At 30.0% G+C, this 19,330-nt stretch overlaps 1 protein-coding gene and 1 long non-coding RNA gene across 4 annotated transcripts; one reads left to right on the forward strand and one right to left on the reverse strand.

Annotated features, from left to right (window-relative positions):
* The first annotated feature begins 688 nt into the window (after nt 1-688).
* Nucleotides 689-17,559, forward strand: LOC105427511 (acyl-CoA Delta-9 desaturase-like). Of its 3 annotated transcripts, none has more exons than XM_089081452.1 (6): nt 689-782; nt 13,187-13,455; nt 13,694-13,824; nt 14,081-14,286; nt 14,387-14,569; nt 14,679-17,559. In XM_089081452.1, exons 2-6 carry the CDS (start codon nt 13,200-13,202, stop codon nt 15,040-15,042), a joined length of 1,140 nt encoding a protein of 379 aa, XP_088937578.1. In that variant the 5' UTR covers nt 689-782; nt 13,187-13,199; the 3' UTR covers nt 15,043-17,559. The 3 variants fall into 3 exon arrangements, with proteins under 3 accessions (XP_088937578.1, XP_088937577.1, XP_088937580.1); XM_089081451.1 differs by lacking the exon at nt 689-782 and adding an exon at nt 827-1,117; XM_089081454.1 differs by lacking the exon at nt 689-782 and adding an exon at nt 5,221-5,418.
* Nucleotides 10,897-12,368, reverse strand: LOC105427423 (uncharacterized). Its single transcript, XR_016140334.1, has 3 exons — nt 12,160-12,368; nt 11,608-11,849; nt 10,897-11,154 (listed from the first exon to the last, which is right to left on the reverse strand). It is a non-coding gene; the product is annotated as an uncharacterized LOC105427423 (long non-coding RNA).
* Nucleotides 17,560-19,330: the final 1,771 nt, after the last annotated feature.

The following is a 19,330-nucleotide window of genomic DNA, read 5'->3' on the forward strand; positions in this document are numbered from 1 at the left end:
TATTTAAATTCTGACAGAAATAAATTTTAATTTATATATTTTGTTATCATGATTTAAGATGCTTCATAATAATTAAAAAAACTGAATAACTGCGCATTTTTTTATTTTGCATTTGTGCTCGCAGATATACCGCGTGTGGCAGCACCGACTGGAAGAATTGTTGTTGTATTTTTTGTTTTTAGATTGGCAAATAAATAAAAATTGCTATAAATATCCATAACAATTTTAATGCAACAATTACAGTGAATCTCATTACAGCAATAATATTCTAGATATAGAAATTTTATTGTGATCAAAATTAAAATTAGATTAGATTAATGCAACAATTACAGTGAATCTTATTACAGCAATAATATTCTAGATATAGAAATTTTATTGTGAAATTAAAATTAAAATTAGATTAGTCAAAATTAAAATTAGATTAAAGAGCGTTGCAGCTAACAGATTAAAATCTAGACCTAAATGTCTATTTTAATTACGATGAAAATTAAAATCTCGTGTATGTTCTTTGACATTTTGCAATTTCGAGTAAATGTAAATTTGAATTTGGCCTTAGATGAACAGATGTAGATCATTTCTTCTTAAATTGAGATAAAAAATTTCGTTAGATGTAGTTCAAATTTATATTAATTTCCAGGAAGACTGACCTAAAACTGCACAATTCCCCTTTTTTCGGCTATTGTTTATCGACCGAGAGAACTGCGAGTATTTCCCTTTGCTGTGGACCGCCAGCATGGCAGTAGTGGCGCTGCGGATCAATCGGACCAGCCGGAACCACCCGGGTACGGTACCGTCTTTACTGTGTTTCCACCTGTTATTTTTCGCGTACAGAGAATTCTAAGCGTTCGCGCGATTAGTCACTCGCATGTACCTGCTCTCCTCGAGCGACGTGAGCCAAAAATCGGTGTAATAAGAGGACCGAGATCGCGGGTCGCGATGGAACGCGGTCAGGGAGAGAACGAATCCATGGGGATGGGGTGGCGGCGGTACTGCCGATGCACCGCTCAACCTTTGTCCGAAGTGGTCGTCTGTTAGCTACCGTCGTGCGATTCTACCAGTCATCGATGTTCTTTTTATTTTCCGGCTTTAACCATCATGTTTTTCACCTGCCGATCGTGTAATTATAGCATGAATCAGTCTTCCAATTTGATTTATGTTATTATATACACATGATCGTCGCATGTGTAGACTCATGTATGATACGAGATATTTACCCGCCTGATGTTTTTACTATAAAATCTAACTAATTGTAAATGTGATATATTTTAATCGATCAGTCTTGATTACATTTGCAATATTTGCTTTTCATTCTTGACATCATTTTGTATGCACGTTGTAATGATTTATTACAATGCCATACAATGAATTAACTTGGACAAACAAGCCAAGATCAAATAACGCATTTTGTTTAAATGTTTGTATTATCAAGCATAGCAAATGATTCTTATAATGAAAAAAATTTTATCGAAATTTTAAGATATTAAGATTTAGAGAATACAATTAGCTTATCGTAATCGTGTCAACTAATTTTTCATAAGATATCACAAAGATTTTAATTAATCGCTTATAACTTCAAAGCATTTGAAATTTTTATTTTATATTTCTAAAAATATATTTTCCCATGATCTTGAACTAACGCCATCTCAAAAAAACAAATAACGGACCAATAAAGAGAGAGGAGTAAATCAATATCTACTTCCAGTAAATAACATACGAGAATTTCATAGGACGAAATTCTTCTTTTGAAAATAAGACATTCCCTTCTTTAATCTTTTTTTTTATCTTATCGACACCGATTTTGGTTCTCCGTTCACTTTTCATTTATTTTTTATACATAAATATTTATATATACATATGTGATTCAAATTTATAAACTCACGTAAATTAAATATATAAAAATATGTAATATATATTTTATCTAAAAATATATTTCTATTTTAATATATTTTGCAAGAACTTTCATAATGTGTTCTTTCACTTCTAACATCATCACTCTAAATCTACGGTGAATAAGCAATAAAATTTAGTTCCTATACATCTTTGTTTTTTATTTTTAAGCATCGCAGATATCTAAATTGGTTGTGTCAAAAGAAAAAATTCATTAAGAAAATTCTAGCAGAATAGAAATAGAAATTCAAATAGAAATTCTACTCTAAAATAACATTTGCGATTTTTAGAACAAATTTGTAAGATTATATTAAAAACTCTTTTTTTCGATTATCAATAAATAAGTATCTATATATCTAGAAATGGATTATGTCTAATCAAAAACAAAACTTTTCCTTGCATTTATTATTTTTATCTCATTATAATTTTTCTTTTTGATATCGCGTTTACTTAACAAAATATTAGATTATAAATTAAATAATAATTATATTTATTTAATCGTAATTATTTGCTTAATGCGATTGCTTTTCCCATTAAGATTTTAACCAAAAAGGACAACCTTGATGAAGCTCTACGACCCACTTTATCATTCCCAGTTCAATATTGCACAATGCATTGACAATTTATGCACAACAAATGTTTGACGAAGGGACGTGAAACTCCGTTCTCACTTGGTTTCAACGTCGCACGTGCCTCATTCAAGAAACTCTTTTTCAACGCAATAAACATAAATCAAAGATACATTTCAATTATTCTCTCAAAAATCATTTTTTATCTTTATCACTTATGATTCTTTAAATTTCTTACTAAGATTACCTGATGTAATATTTTTGTGTAGAAAGAAAGAGAGAATTTAGCTTTCAATCCTTGACAATTTTCCTTCTTGACCGCATTTCGTATGCTTCGACTGCATTTTCGTATGCTATATACTTATGCTATAACTCAAACTCTATAAAAATAATAATTATTTTAATTTAACATTTATTAAATTTTTTATTTAATTAATGTAGAATTATTGATTCATATATATTATACATTGCATGCATATTACGAAATTCGCTCCGAAATTTAAATATTTAAATATTTTTTGGTACTCATTATAATTTACAAAACTATCTGTTATTATATTATAAATATAAAGGTGTTTAATATATTTATATAGTAAAAATCCATTCAATTTAATAATTTTTTTTATTGCCTCTTTATTTCATAAAATAAATGAAATTGAATATGGATTTCAATTTCTGTCGAAATAACAAATGAATATAGATGTCACGACGTATTATCGTCATGTGAGGATATATGACGAAATCTTCAATTGACAAAATAATTTTTTGCAATCTTATATTATTTACAACGTATGTAATTGTATACATTATAATTGTATACAATTGCTTTAGAATTGAAAATCTTATTTGATTTTATTAATTACATACGAGTCTACAAACTTACGTAGAAATTTAAACAGATAGAAATTATATTGAATTGATTTTTTATCTTTCTTATCAACTTCTTTCTTATCAACAATTGCATATTGTCCGGAATATATATTTATAAAGTTCTAACTTTCTTATACTCTCAAATAACTTTAATTATAAAAATATTTAGACATGGAATTGTAATAATTTAAGGCTCGTGGATATTCAGCTAAGAACGTCGCGTTAATGATAACGTCAGTAAAAATAAGAAGTTCATTCATCCTTGTTTATCTTTATACAAGTGATGTGTTGACAACAAAATTATTTATTGCACCTCATTTCGTTGTTATGTGCTTAATTATACAGATGTGTGTACTTGTTTCGTACTCACCAAATTCGTAAAAATGGACGGCAGCCAAAGTTATCTTTGAATTTTATATATAAAAGCATATTTTTTATTTTTTTCAACAGCTGTCAAATCATGTATTTTCTGAACAAGCTTTATTTCACGTGCCTTTCATGTGCCTTTTATGACTATTTATTAACTATCAGGGAGAGAAAGCAATCGTCTATTTTCACAAGTGTCTCAAAGTCATCTCAAGTATCATTTTGGTCAAATAATTCTTTATTTGCAAATTGGATGCAATAAATTTTACTGTGTCATTTCTCGCCTATGACATCACAATTTCATTATGGCCGCGGTGACTATCCAGGAGCCTCAGGTAATCTCTTTTATTATATCGAATAAAATCTTCTATACGAAATATACGCCAATAATTTAGGTTAATATGCGATTTCTTCGTATCTATGTTTAGTTTCTATACATTTTTTTTGAAAGAAATAATCTATAAATAATCTTGTAGAAAGGAATTTCAATGAATACCTTTATAAAAAATTGAAGCCTGTAATAAACCAGAAATGATATGCGAAAGAGATAGAAAAGAGATCGAAGAAAACTCCGCGTACAAAATATTAAACTACGTGAGAAAAAGTTTATGTCTCAGCTCCCAATATTTCTACTGAAGTTTCTTCGCCGCTTTCGAAGAAGATCACAAAATGCTTTTGTGTTCCCGATCCAAATTATAATGTTGGTCGCCATAACTAGTATGCCAATAATTATTTTGTGGATTCACAAAGTGTATCATAATTTTATTACGAATTCATAAAAAAGTAAGAAGATTCGAATATAAAGATTAATTGTTTTCAAAAAATAAAAGTCATGCGCGCGCGTGAATTTATTTCTATACATAAAATCGATTTAATAAAATAAATATTACGTCTAATAATTTTATGAAATTTTATAAAATTCTGAATAGCTACAAAATATAGATAAAATATAGATAAAAAGAAGAACAAAGATAACTTTTCTCTTATAAATCTGTCCTATAAATCTCTTCCATTCCTTAATTATCTGTATTAATCAAAGAATTATAGCAGCTTTTATATTCATGTTACACAATAAGTATAATTAAATAAGTATTAATAATTCATATTGACAATTCACATATAAATAAATACAACATTAATGCAACATTAAATAAATAGTGATATTACAAGAGTTTCTGCTTTTCAAATTTGGTCTCCATATTAGATTTATTTTTTTTATACTGATCGTGTTATACAAACGGAAAAAATGCCAAACACTTTGCGAATATTAGGCGCTATTACTAAGCCATTGCGTCTATGACCTCATATGTATGATTTGCATATAAGAATAACAAGGCGATTTCAAAAGTACGACGTGACCGGAATCGAGAGCATGCGAATGGATACGTATTTTTCATACGAATAATCGATTTCGATAAAGCGAATCGCACTACTTTCGGTTTTTGCAACCGTCACTTCCGTCGTTTACTCCTGCAAGAGCGGCGCTTTTAGGGCAACCGACACAACGGGCGGGGGTTTCGTTAACGGTCGTCATTTTGTACAAGCGACGCAAAGGTGATAAGTGGGACTTACGCTCCAGCATCTCGTTATTTCGTAGTGGACTCGCCATCAGGTCGGATCATCCATCCAGGAATCACCGTCACGTATCCCCGTGTTCCCTGTCGAGCTTAGTCGTGATCTTCGGCAAAGTAGTTGTAATTTCGCCTTCGTCCTCGTTGCTCAGATCGTAAGTTAACCAATCTGTCATCTTTCCTGATTTCTTAATCTATCATTCGACATATCTAACACATTAAAATGTAACTATTGTTGAAGTTAAAAAGCGATGTATTGATTCTAAATACTTGACGGATTAATCGCGATTGATAAAATTCATTTATTCACCAAAATTCACATTTAAATACTTTTTGTAATTTTGCTTTGTGTACGAATCAAAATATTAGTTTAAATTATCAAATTATTTTATAATATTCTTTTTATCCAGAGTTATTTATATATCCCATGAATGTTTGATTTGAGAAAAAAATTGAGAAACGTTTATGATTGCATTGCTTAATTATAGATTGCTTTATTATTTTATTTGAATTATTTTATTATATTATTTGTCAATATTGACAGAAATATGACGTGACTGATAGATTTTATAATAATTTTTTTAATGTGTGCTCTTGTTATTTCTTAAAAGTCGGAATAGATTTAAATGAAAAATCCTAATTAACTGTCGACGCATTACAGATAGATAGGCAGGAAAATTATTAAATAATAAAAATAGAAAATTTTTTATTAATGTATATACCCATCATGATTATTCATGGGACAATTCCGTTATTATATGTTATATTAAATTTAAATGCATTCACAATACTTAATTATATTTTGTATATCATATTGTATTGCGTGATTATAATTTCATAAAAATATGATATAATAGATGCAAAAATCTATTTTTTTTTTCAAAAAGAAAACTTCTAGAATAAAATATGTCTTCTCTTTAATTTTTGAACATTCTTTTGCATAAAAATAAACTTTTAATTAAAATTCTATTAAAATAAATTCTGTCATGTTAAATAAAATATACTTTTGTTATTTCCTTTTCCAAAATTTAATTTTTTTTTGACTAATTTTTTTTTATTAATTTTACTTTTACAATTTTCCATCTTCAGTTTACTTCTTAAGTCTTGATATTTATGTTAAATAGACATTGATAGATCGCTTTTATAATTAATCAGAGAAATCTAATAAAGACATTTTAAAGTTATATAATCTTATTCAAATGCGTATATTGTACAATCTCCTCTCACAAGCTCACTCTCTCAATTGCTCCTCACATTGCATTCTCTCAATTGACTCAAATTGTTACTACTCAAAAGTAAAACCGCGCCTAAATACAACAAACTACGCATGTCATGGTGAATCTTTTTTCTCGCTGGTGCTATCTGTCCTATCTGTCGCTCCGACAAAACTTCTCGTGTGGCACACTTTCTTATGCGTTTGTCCTGCTTATTAGAGTGGAATTGAATAGAATCTCCTGATAATATCTAACAGATGTAATACATGCTATATAATGTAGTTATTATCATATGAATATTTCGTTCTAGATGTTGACAATATTTTTTTCTCGAACATTAGTCAACTCACAGACAACTCATTCAAGTTCAGCGTCGGTGAATTGAACCAAAAGCAAAAATTACTCCTATAATAAGCAATTTTTAATTTATGCAACATATAAATACGAAATTTTTAACATCATGTTTGTGTCATCGATATTTATGATTTCTTTTTATCTATTCTTCTTTTTATCTATTTCTTAGAAGAAACTCATATTTTTTGACAAATCTTTATCAGATAATCGAGACTTGGCATTTTGGACACGTAAGCATAATAATTTGCCAATGTGTCACAATAATCTTGTTAACGGCACGCGTTTCGCCGTACGTGCACGCAACACAATTTTCAGACGAGACACAACAAAGTGCGAGATTCGGTTAGTTAGGGATCAAAGTGGCAGAGCGTGCAAGTGGATGAGAATGGTTGTAACACAATTATGTTGCAATACGTGCTCGAGTTTCATCTGTATGCAAACTGTGCAACCGAAAGTAAAATTGTGAGGAAATGAAAATATAGAAACGGAAAGGTGCTGATGCTTACAAAATACCAACACGTAAAGAAAGCATTATGCATTGTGCAAGAAATAGCTCTTTGTGGTAAACGCCATATCAAATCTTATCTTATATTATTTTCACATTTATATCATTTTAATCTCTGTAACATTTACTTTAAAAAGTACGTGCAAATGTATAATCAATACAACAATGTAACATTCAAATTGTAATCGAGTTTTAAGCATGTTTTTTTTTACTTCGGTAATTTATGGTGTCAAGAAAAATTTTGCGATAAATGATTCATTAATAACAACTAGGATTTATTGTTGTGATGAACTAAATCACGACAGTAAATTAAATCACATCCGACACATCCGACATGTACGAACTCTCATTCTGTAATTTCCACGCGCGTTGATTTTCGCAATTAGTGTTTTCGTAATCATGTCATATAAGGACACAAAAGAGCGAAGGACACAAAGGAGCGCAAGAGCGCAAGAGTCTTTCTAAGAAAAATGAGAAAATTTTTACTTTTTTAAATTTTCCGTCTGTAGAATATTCGTCACTGTGAATTATTCTATTGGACAAATAGCAATATCTATTTAATAAAAATAAGAAAAATATATCGATACGGTACAACATGATGATTGCAAGCTGAATAGCAGGCGTACGTTTCGCCTCGAAAGAAAGTCGTACGTTATTTGTCAGATACTACGTACAGCAGCATACGTTAAATCTCGAGAGAAAACGTCATGTGTTGTGGGATTTGTAGGTCACGTTCCTCTTTAGTATCTTCTACTTCACTCATCGATAAACGTCTGATACATATCCAGTCATAATTTAAAGAACGAATCCAATGGATCAGCGTTTGATAACATCAATCCGTAATTAAAAAATTTATGTTTGTATTTCAAAGTTTAGTTATCGATGATTTTTGTTTACTAAATAGATTATTTTTGTCTCATCACATATTCTTTCCCACGTGAAATTATTTGCAATTCATTTTTTTGTCTTTATAAACAACAGACTTGTTTTTTTTAATTGAACTTCTTGCATTGCTCCTCTTTTCAATACAATTACAGAAAAAAATGTATACAAAGTTTAATTTGTAAAAAAGAAAAAAAAAGAAAGATTAATAATGTATGAAGTTCAGCTGAAAGTTTATTGTTCAAACAGAGGGATAAAAAATAAATAATTTCACCTTTAATCTGACTTAATGACATAAAAAACATGTTGACGCACGAATCTTCACTCATCTTTAATTTTAATATTTATAAATTTAATTTAATTAATTTTAAGAAGATAAATATACATATAATAAAATATGATGGCTGCCTTTCTTCTTTTGTGCTTTTTTCAATTTTCAATTTTTAATGCCATATATCAATTTTTTTGCAGTAAAACGTAATCAGCATTTCGTATAAAATTTCCATCTCAAATCACAGACACGGCGAAACTTGTTATTCCGGTCGAAAACGTGAGGTGCTGCACGATGCTCTTATCTGAGTCACATCTCACATCGCTTCGGGCCCGTTATAAAAGCCTAGGAATTTCGATCCGTGATTGACAATGACCTTAAAGACGCCATTGGCCTGCTTTCCGGAAAACCTGTTCCTATTCAAGCGTAGCATTACTTATGTTCTTCCTCGTTTCTCCATCTTCCCCTGTACCATCGTCCCCTTTCTCCGTCTTGAACCGTATTCTGTCCGACTACATCATGTACCGTTTTGAAGTGCCGTAAGCACTTTTACTAGAATGACACTTCTCCGTGCCGAGCCTACGTTCCGGAAGAGAAACGCACGTCGTAAATGCATCCTCCGACTGTGAAGCTTGTCCAATTTAGCAATGCTTTTTATTACATTTAATGTTTAATTTTATGATTGGATTACGTGGTTACTATTAACTTCAATTTATTTAATATAACATTATATTATAAAAAGTTTAATAAAAAGTTTAAAAAATTCCGACAGATTTAATTTCAAAATTTATCTATTTAATTTTAATATTTATAAATTTAATTAATTTAATTAATTTTAAGAAGATAAATATACATATAATAAAATATGATGGCTTCCTTTCTTCTTTTGTGCTTTTTTCAATTTTCAATTTTTAATTGGGTCCATCAAGAATACGATACACTTCTCGATATTAGTTTTGACTTTTGTTGATCCTATGACTCTGTACAAAACGAAAGAATTTACGCGTACAAAAGAAAAGATAAAAAATACTTGCTTTAAATTAAATTTATAATTATCTGTTAACATCCAATTATATTAGATTAATTTTGTTTATTTAGTTATTCAACATTATAGTTTGTTTATTTTTATCTTTAACATTTTTGTCATTTGTTTATTTGGTTATTCAGCATTATTTAGTTCATCTATATTTTTATCTAACGTCAAGTTAATAAAAAAAGTAAAGTTTTATTACAAAATATGCTTTTAATTTGTAACAACATTTTTAATAAAAATTGAACAGAAGCGAATCATAGTTCCGAACTTCCGAAATTTCAGTCTTTATGAATGATTTTATTATCATGAAATTTTGAGTCACTCTAATTGTGCGATAAGAAAGTATACATTTTCGGTAGCATTTTCACGAGGATTTCTCATCTTTTACTACTTGCATGATAGTAATACAGTTGCAGAAGATGAGGAGATAGCTGTACCACTGATTTATAGTCAATCCATAATTAACCTTTAGTCACATGGATCTTTTCTCTTTGGGTTAGAGAAAAACAAGGAAAATTATGCTTTCCGATGATACGTTGAAAAGCAAAATCGAGTACTCGAATTAATAACAGTATCATGAAATAAATTTGTATCTATTTACGGCCAATTTGAGACACAGACGAATACAATTAATTGTAAGTGGATAATTAGAATTTTTTTAATTTAATAAAACTTGAAGACGTAAATGTCATAAACAACTTACGTAATCAGTTTTCAAAAAATTAATACTTCAAATGTAATTTCCAAAGTTCGTTTTAGAGAGATCCATAATTCATAATGAAATTTTAATTTAATGTATTCCGACGTGTACGAATGAGCCAATTCTTTAAATATTTTTTGTATATTTTTATAAATATTATACAGCACATAAAATTATAATCAAAATTACACTTTATAAATAGTATTTTTAAAATGAATAAAAATACAAACTTAATTTTGTGATTCATGTTTATTAAAATACAAAATTTGTCTATAAAGTGGCCATTAACATTTATATTGATTATATGACTTTCTCCTTAATAGCCTCTCTGAAATTTGAAAGACTTCTAACTACGTACTATTTCTAATGTTGTAAATTGGACATTTAAGTAAGAATTTATGACATACTAGACTTTTAGAGAAGAAGAACGTAAGCTACTTTGGAAATAGCACGTCAACCTGGTTACTCTAGGTAAAGAGTTAATATTAGCGTAAGTCAAGCATTCGCTCAAACTCTGTTGCATTTCTGTTCTGCAAAGATCTACGCTGATTGACAGTCAGCGTTGTGCAAACATATTCGTCACAGACAATCGTTTAACACGAACATTTTCAACATGATGATGTTTGAACTTTTACTTCTAATTTTCTTTACCTTTTACCTCTAATTTACTTCTAATTATAAGATTAAAAACAAGATAATATTTGAATGTATGTTTTTCTAATTCTGACAGCATAATATTGTTGTTATAATTATTACAAAGCAAAGAAAAATAGAGAGAAAGAAAGAAATATATTTACTATTCTCTTTAGATATATATTTACTTCTAGATACATATATTCTCCTTCTCTAATGATCTAATATCCGTGCTATTAACATCCTTTTCCTTTGCCTCATTGGTGTTAACTAATATTTCTTTGACAAAGTTCGCAAAACTGAAAAATGTAAATTTGTAAATTTAAATTGTATAACATTATTTTTATTTTAAGCAAAAGTATTATGTGATAATATTATTTAAGCTATTTATTTTCGTAAATTTCGAAAAAATTCAAAGATATATATTTTTCTTATTTAATGCATTATTAAAAGATTAATATTACATGAAAGTAAATAAAAAATTTAGACTAATTCATGGAGATTTATTTTCTATTTTCTCGTTTAATATAATTTATAAGAAAAACAACAGCTGTGACATTTTGTTAATCGACATTTCAGAGAAAGCAGAAGAAACCAATTTCTTTTCTAAATCATATCGCGCAGGTGTCGTTTTTCGATGAAATGATCCGTAATATGCTTTCAATCTAATAAAAAAATATATGTTTGCCAAGAAATCGTTAACATAACTTGGATGATACATTAAGGATAAATTTATACGTTAGTTGACATACAAACGTGAATGTTCATCGACGCAGTATTGATAGTCTGAATCCGGTTACGGGATCCATAATATGAGTAGCAGTATCGTGAATCAGGTTCCGTTAAATTATACGTAAACTCTCGACGTCGAGAGAATGCAGACCGACAAAAGAAAGGAACATTTATAGAAGTAGGGCACCTACATAACCCGCATCGTCTTCATCATCAGTCTCGCAGAACGTGGATATATGGAGGAGGGATTAACACTTTATACCTAATTAGCCATAAAGTAGAAAGAACATGTACGCATATTCAGCCGTGAGCATTTAAAGCTTCGTTATTTTTTAAATTTACTAACGCATGATTTATAATTTTAAAACTACTTAAATCGTCAGACGACGAGAATCTTAAATAATCATTTAAGGAAATTGTTGTGTATGAAAACATTCATATTCCGAAATGTAGTCAATAAAATATGCCTATTCAACGTGACTTTTCATTTTCATTTGAAAAGAATAAATGTTTTCATTTAAAACATTTTTGCGTTGAATCATAATAGAACTGCTTGCGTAATGTAATATTACCGATAATTACGAGGTGTTCTGGTGCAATAATCACAATCTTCGTTGTGAAGGATCGTTGATGTCGACATCGCTGTATTTATGACGACGTGTACTCTGCTTCGTACATAATTCGAGAATATCATTCTCCGCGAGACAAACCGCGGATACTCGTTTGACGTGACGAAAGAGCGATGTTTAGAAAATTCCCTTTTTTGTGCGTACACTGTCGACACGTGTGTCGCACATATTGACCACACATAATATTCTAGAAACTCATAACGTGATCGTTGCGTGGTTGTACGTAACATATGTCAAGAATCATCAAAGAATCATTAATCTCCGGTTAACGGCGATAATATGGAAATCATTCTGCTGGTTCGTGATAAAAGAGACAAAGAAAAAAAAACACTCGCGATAACCAAAAGACTTTTAAACTCGATCAGTTTGGTTTTTTTTGCTTCTTTCCGCTAACATTTTCGTGAATTTATTAAGCAAAATTGAAAATGCAGACAATTAGCACATGTCGGGCACTTATTATTCTACGCATGATCTATGTGTTCTAAAATGCAAAAAAACGGTTGTTTATTCAACTTGATAATTATAATAATTTTTTCCTAATTTAACATGTGTTACATATTTTTTATTTAATTATATTTCATAATCATAATTTAATATTAATTATTTTCAAATTTTGTTATAATTTTGTTATAATTTTCGAGTTCGCACATAGAGGCATTTACATGCCTAAAACTTAAATTTGTTTAAATTACTTTTTTAAATATTTAAATACTTAAAAATACTTAAAAGTTTATTTAAAGAATTTTGAACAATTTTTGAAAAATATTTATTTTATAGCACTTTTTTGTTCACTTTACCTATATTTTAAAAATTTAAAATATTTGCGTTTTTTCTTATTTCTCTTTCTTTTTCTCTCAATATATATAGTAAATAATTTAAAAGTTTATTAATTTATATATATATATATATATATATATATATACATGTAAATTATATTTTTTTATTTTAAAGACGTAAATATTTGTTATAGATATTCCAGCAACATGGCACCGAATTTATTTGGCAGCTCAGCGACTTTATTTCTCGAAGCTTCTCAGCAGGATGTGTCGCAAAAAAAATCAGCGACGGAAAAAACTGTAACGCAAAAATTACTAATGCAAAAGGCACAAACCTCAAAGTCTAAATATCAATGGAAAATTGTCTGGAGAAACATGATAGCTTTTGCCTACCTTCATCTCGGTGCACTTTATGGATTGTATCTTTTAATAGTGGCTGCAAGATTTTACACATTTCTTTGGAGTACGTTTCACTCATGTATTTCTCAAAATTGAAAATTTAAGACTCGACACACACACACACACACACACACACACACACACACACACACACACACGTATTGTTTCATTAATTATAAATGATTGATTTTTGGGATAAATGATATAAAAAAAAGATTTATCGGCAAGTGTAAATTGACAAGGAATCTTAAATTAATGTAACGATAAATTTTATTTTATTTATTTATTTATTTTTTTTTTAGGTATAATAGTCGCAGCTTTCGCAGCTCTTGGTGTTACAGGAGGAGCTCACAGATTATGGGCTCATCGATCTTATAAAGCAAAATGGCCAATGAGAGTTATTCTAATGATTTTTCAGACCACGGCTTTTCAAGTACGTCTCCTAAAATTGCCATTATGCGAACTTATACATAAAAAAAAATAATAATTATCTTATAAATTTATAATTATTCTTTTATGACACTACTTATAGTATATATACTTATAATAATGGCCGCGGTACATATTAAAAAAGATGTATTTTATTCTTAAAATATTAACAAGGAGATTTATTGTTTATAAAAAGTATTTTATAAAAAAGCTTTTGGAAAGTGTTATTATAATTATTATATTTAATTTGCATTTTGCAGAACCACATTTATGAATGGGTAAGGGATCATCGAGTTCATCACAAATTTACAGATACAGACGCGGATCCACACAATGCGCAGAGAGGCTTCTTCTTCTCGCATATGGGATGGTTGTTGGTTCGCAAGCATCCGGATGTCATCAATAAGGGTGCCACGATTGACATGAGCGATCTTGAGAAGGATTTCGTTGTGATTTGGCAACGCAGGTACGATAATTTCTCATTGACAAAGATACCATTTTTCAAGATCAATCGGTGAGGTTTTACGAGTGAATGTCTGTTATTAAAATCTGCATGTCTGTTACAGGCTCTACATCGTCTTGATGCCAGTTTTCTGCTTCCTACTTCCCACTTGGATACCGTGCTACTTTTGGAATGAGAAACCCATGTACGCCTGGTACGCCACCCTCTTCAGATATACCTTATCATTGAATATAACTTGGTTGGTAAACTCGGCAGCCCATATCTGGGGCATGAAACCGTACGATAAGTAAGTATTATCGAAGATCCGTAATTGTCGTTTATCTTACATCCCAAAATCATCATTACGCAAATCTGCGTGATGAATAGATTGAAACATGTTCATATCTTTATTGCAGCACCATCAGCTCCACCGACAGCTATAGCGTCGGCATCGGCGCCTTCGGCGAGGGTTGGCACAATTATCATCACGTATTCCCGTGGGACTACAAAGCTGCCGAGCTGGGTAACTATCGCACAAACTTCACCACCGCCTTCATCGACTTTTTTGCCTGGATCGGTTGGGCATACGATCTAAAAACTGTAGGACACAGTATGATAAAGAAACGCGCGGCACGAACGGGCGATGGCTCGAAATACGAGCAAATGGACGATCATGACGCGCACCATCATACGCATGAGGGTGCTATATGGGGTTGGGGTGACGCTGACATGGCACCAGAGGATATGCAAGAGGCCGAGATCATCAATAAGGGTGACTGAACCGTGAGATCTTGTTACCCGATATCCTTGTATGTGGCATTACATTTGGTCAGGTTAATAATGTGGATATTCAATAAACATTCGCGATTTATTTATGATGATATTTATAATGCACATGATATGGTAATGCACATTCGTGAGTTGAGCATCATCACGTCTGAAGGTTGGGTAATATCTCATAAATATCCCATAAATTATGCGTCATGTTAGATATTATAATGTACGTTTATAAATATTTAGCACTTATTATGTCGATCGCAATGAAGGTATAAATAATGAGGTATAATGAGGTATAATGAGGTAAAATTATTATTCTTTTTCTAATAGGTCTTAGAGGCGATTATGATTGCGATTTCTTTTTTATTTTTTTGAATGCATCCTTGATATTTTTTGATAATATTTACAATAATTTTTCTAATCTCTTCTATTCTAACTTTATTCATCGCTAGATACTTAATTTATTTTTTTCAAGTATCACATTTCTCGTTTCTTATATGTAATCTATTGTGTTATTTGCAACGCAATTTCTATGCAAGAAATGATTTATAAATTTCATGCCAATACCGTTAAAAATCGTTATGTAAAAAGGATGCCATTGTATTTTACATATAAATTATTGATAAATTATCCGCGTCACATTGAGGATTGTACACATTTTATGATAAACAGTCTCGTTGTGCATCGTGTAGAGATACAATCGCCCAAAGAAATGATCAATCGTTTTAACGATGTCAATTAATATTTATTGTATTGTAATATTCGTATATTGTTATATCATTCCTCTCTTCAAATCGGCCGTTAAAATACGTCGCGAATTCGATCGCTTTGCAACGAAGGAGCAAAATTTTTAAATGCGACTAACAACGGCTTCTTAGATCGATTCTAATTCTAGATTCGATCAGAAGTGTCTTCAATCAGGAATTTAGGATTGCAAAAGGTCTCCTATCGTCTCATATTTGAGATAACATTTCTTTGGGAAACGCTTGGTCTCATTGAAGCTAATTCTCGCAGATTCGGAATAACGGAGCGGCGATCTGAATTAGAGTATGCTGATGGCGTGTCGTACAATCAATTACGTACCTACGAATCAAATTCATTCGTGGCCTTCTAAATGACTGTTTTTAGATTTATCGCGTTTATATCGAAACTGTTTCCTGGTACCTCGAGGTCAATTCTGTAATAATTGTGAGGCAACAGAGCGCGAATCGTTATCGACGTCTAATATAATTGTTATGATAACAAGTAGCCATGTCAGAGCTTAGACATCGCTCGATTATTAGTAAGAAATCAATATTTCGTCGCGCTTTATAAAAAGCAAAAATTATTGAGACGATAAAATATACTTGTATGTGAGAGTTTACAATTATAACGATTATATCACGACCACATGTAGGACGACAGAAACTGTAGCTCGTATATTGTAAGTAAATAGCAGGCGTTTATACTGTATTTCAATCTTTTTGATTTATTTCGACACGATGATAAAAGTTTCATGTGACATCGTATCACTTTCATCATTAAGTATCATGATGTCAGTCGCCAATCTCTTTTTTATATATATTTTTTTTTGCAAATTTTTTATATATATTTTTTAATTGCAAAATACATGACGACACGAATAAAAATCGAGGCTAGTTTAGTAAAAAGTAATAAATTTACCACTTGGAAAATTTACAAATTATGAACTCACTCTTTTTTCACTTATTCTTTTATAATCGCGACATAAAATTTACAATCGAATATGCATTATACATTACCATATAATTATTAATATTATGATACATTAACGTTCTATACTTATAAACGTAAAATGCTCATAAAATTATATAAAGCTATGTGTTGCACATAAATAAAAATGACATTAGAAACCGGCGATTGGCGGTCGATTTTGGCATAATCATCATAAGTGATGCGATAGCTATCGAATTTGTTACTTACATAATTAACAAGCGATTCGATGTCGCGCGATGCGGGTCCGAATTCCGTCTGTCTTCCGTAAATAATCGTTGTGTATTGGATTCGAGTCCGATCGCGCAGCCTCGAATAGCGATTTCGCAAAGCGATCGTTACGAAAGTACATTGTTCGAACACTAATTGCGCGATACGCGATGGCTAATTAAAATTTATTACAGCAACTCGTAACGAACGTTGAATGATTGAACGGCACTTTCGTGTCGAAGAGACGACTGTTACGTAATAAACGCAAACAGAATCTGAATCTTCTTAACTATCATGTGAACTTTTTTGTGAATCTTTGTACTTACGATAGCGTTTCACAATAACGTAAGTATAATATATGCAGAGTGTCTAGTGATAGATTTTTGATGAATAAAGCTCTACCAAATGTATTTATTACCTAACAATTTTCGTACAAATAAATAAATTAATTAAATTAATTTTATAAAGATAAGTCGAATTAATAAAACACACGAAAGAAAATTTATAATCAGTTTGAACTTCAAATAATGGACTATGTAGACAGTAAATCTTAAATATAAAGTAAATTTGCTCCCCAAACTTTTAATTATTTTAAAAATGCGTTTCACTTTATATTTTCTCTTTCTGATAAAATTAAAAGAACATTGCAAACAAAAGTCGATTTGATTTTGTGATTACAATACTTTACTTCTGTCACGTTAATTTTTCTACATGATTATTTTTGTTTTTTATATTATTTTTCAGAAGACTTTTTCAAATTTATAGTACTTGTTTAATTATACTAATTTGTACTCTCGTGTGTATACTTGCAGTATTTGTTCGTATGAATCTTATATTTTGATATACTGTGATTGTTTCAAATCTTGCTTCAAGATGACCATTCGATAAAATCCTAGATAATAATTGATTCAAGCGTGAGATCCCTGCAAGAGGCCACGATTTTGCTACCTTAAGTATAAATCAAGAGAATAACTTAATCAGTACTTTCGTTGCAAATTGCTTTTTCCTTTCAATCACACTGAAGCTGTAATTATAAGTTTAAGAACGTAGTTTGTAGGGGAAATAATGTGGTTAATAATAATTATGTCGACGAAATAAATGAAATATTTATCATAATTGCGTTCTCGTTCTGGACGAATGTAGACGATTTTGCTAAGACAATATCGGTATAAATAAATATATATGTATATATAAATATATATATATATATATATATATATATGTGTATGTATTTACATTGTATTCATATAAATACATTATTGTTATTGATATAGATCCCAAATTGATGCTGTTCTCTTATTATGCCTGCCAATTATTCTATTGTTTTGTATATATATATATATAGTTCTTACATAACAATCCTAGCTTAACAGATTCGTGAATGTTTTATTACGATTTAACTACCTATTACTCGAGAGTCAATGTTTCATCCCGCGTTTTATTTTACAATGGCAAACACGAGGTAACAAAGTGACGAAATTGCAATTTATCCGTGTCGTAGATCGTACAGATTGTGTATCCTCCGTAAAGTGCTAATAATTGTTTTGCTTAATCACGCAGATTCTCAGAACAGGTCGCACCTTTGCGACATCCGCATGAATTTACGTAACTCTGCATTATGAAATTTCTGTTGTTCCTAGATCTTTGCCCTGTCCGTGGTGCACATCTTGGATCGTTTGATCGTACATTACAGTGTTTGTAATTCGCGATAAAGGCATTTTATTCTCGCATGTGCATAAGCTTTGACAAGACATTCGACAGTTTGCCGAAAGTCGGTCATGACTGTTTTACGATCTTTCGATAGGTTTTGCAGAATGTAACGAGTTATTCATATTTTTCGCAATTAATATAAAGATTAATAGATTAACATAAGATTAACATAAATATTGGATCAAATCTTATAAGCGACGAAAAAGTAAATTATATTAATCGAACGATCTTATATTAATATGATATTTGTACGCTTAAAACTCAGAAACTAGAAAAAAAAATAAACCAGAATAATTTTTTTTAAATTATCTTAAATTCTATACGAAATTTAACAGTTTTCATATTGCCTGATGCAAAAAAATTCTACAAAATGTCGAATTTTATTTTTTCTTCCCGAGTTTTTGAAATATAATTTTCATTATTTAATTTTATGTCAAACGTAAAATAATGAAAGGTAATATTATGTCTTTTAAATATTTAATGTGTTCTTTAATAGTTGGATGCAAACTCAATGTTTGAATAAACTTTATTACAAAAATTAATTTTCTGTTTCTTAAACAATTTTTTTCAAAATTTAACGAGTTTAAAGACATTGCATGTATTTTTAAAATTTAGATAAATTAAAAAATTTAATAAATTT

This window comes from Pogonomyrmex barbatus, unplaced genomic scaffold (genome assembly GCF_055798465.1).
Source record: "Pogonomyrmex barbatus isolate J1 unplaced genomic scaffold, ASM5579846v1 scaffold5, whole genome shotgun sequence".
NCBI classification, from domain to species: domain Eukaryota; kingdom Metazoa; phylum Arthropoda; class Insecta; order Hymenoptera; family Formicidae; genus Pogonomyrmex; species Pogonomyrmex barbatus.

What these genes read in the sequence shown, in the direction of transcription:
- LOC105427511 (XM_089081451.1), top strand. Translation starts at nt 996, where the DNA reads ATGCACCGCTCAACCTTTGTCCGAAGTGGTCGTCTGTTAGCTACCGTC. An exon ending in GTTTTTCACCTGCCGATCGT is followed by an intron (nt 1,118 to 13,186) that starts GTAATTATAGCA and finishes TATTTGTTATAG; the next exon opens with ATATTCCAGCAACATGGCAC. An exon ending in GGCATGAAACCGTACGATAA is followed by an intron (nt 14,570 to 14,678) that starts GTAAGTATTATC and finishes TCTTTATTGCAG; the next exon opens with CACCATCAGCTCCACCGACA.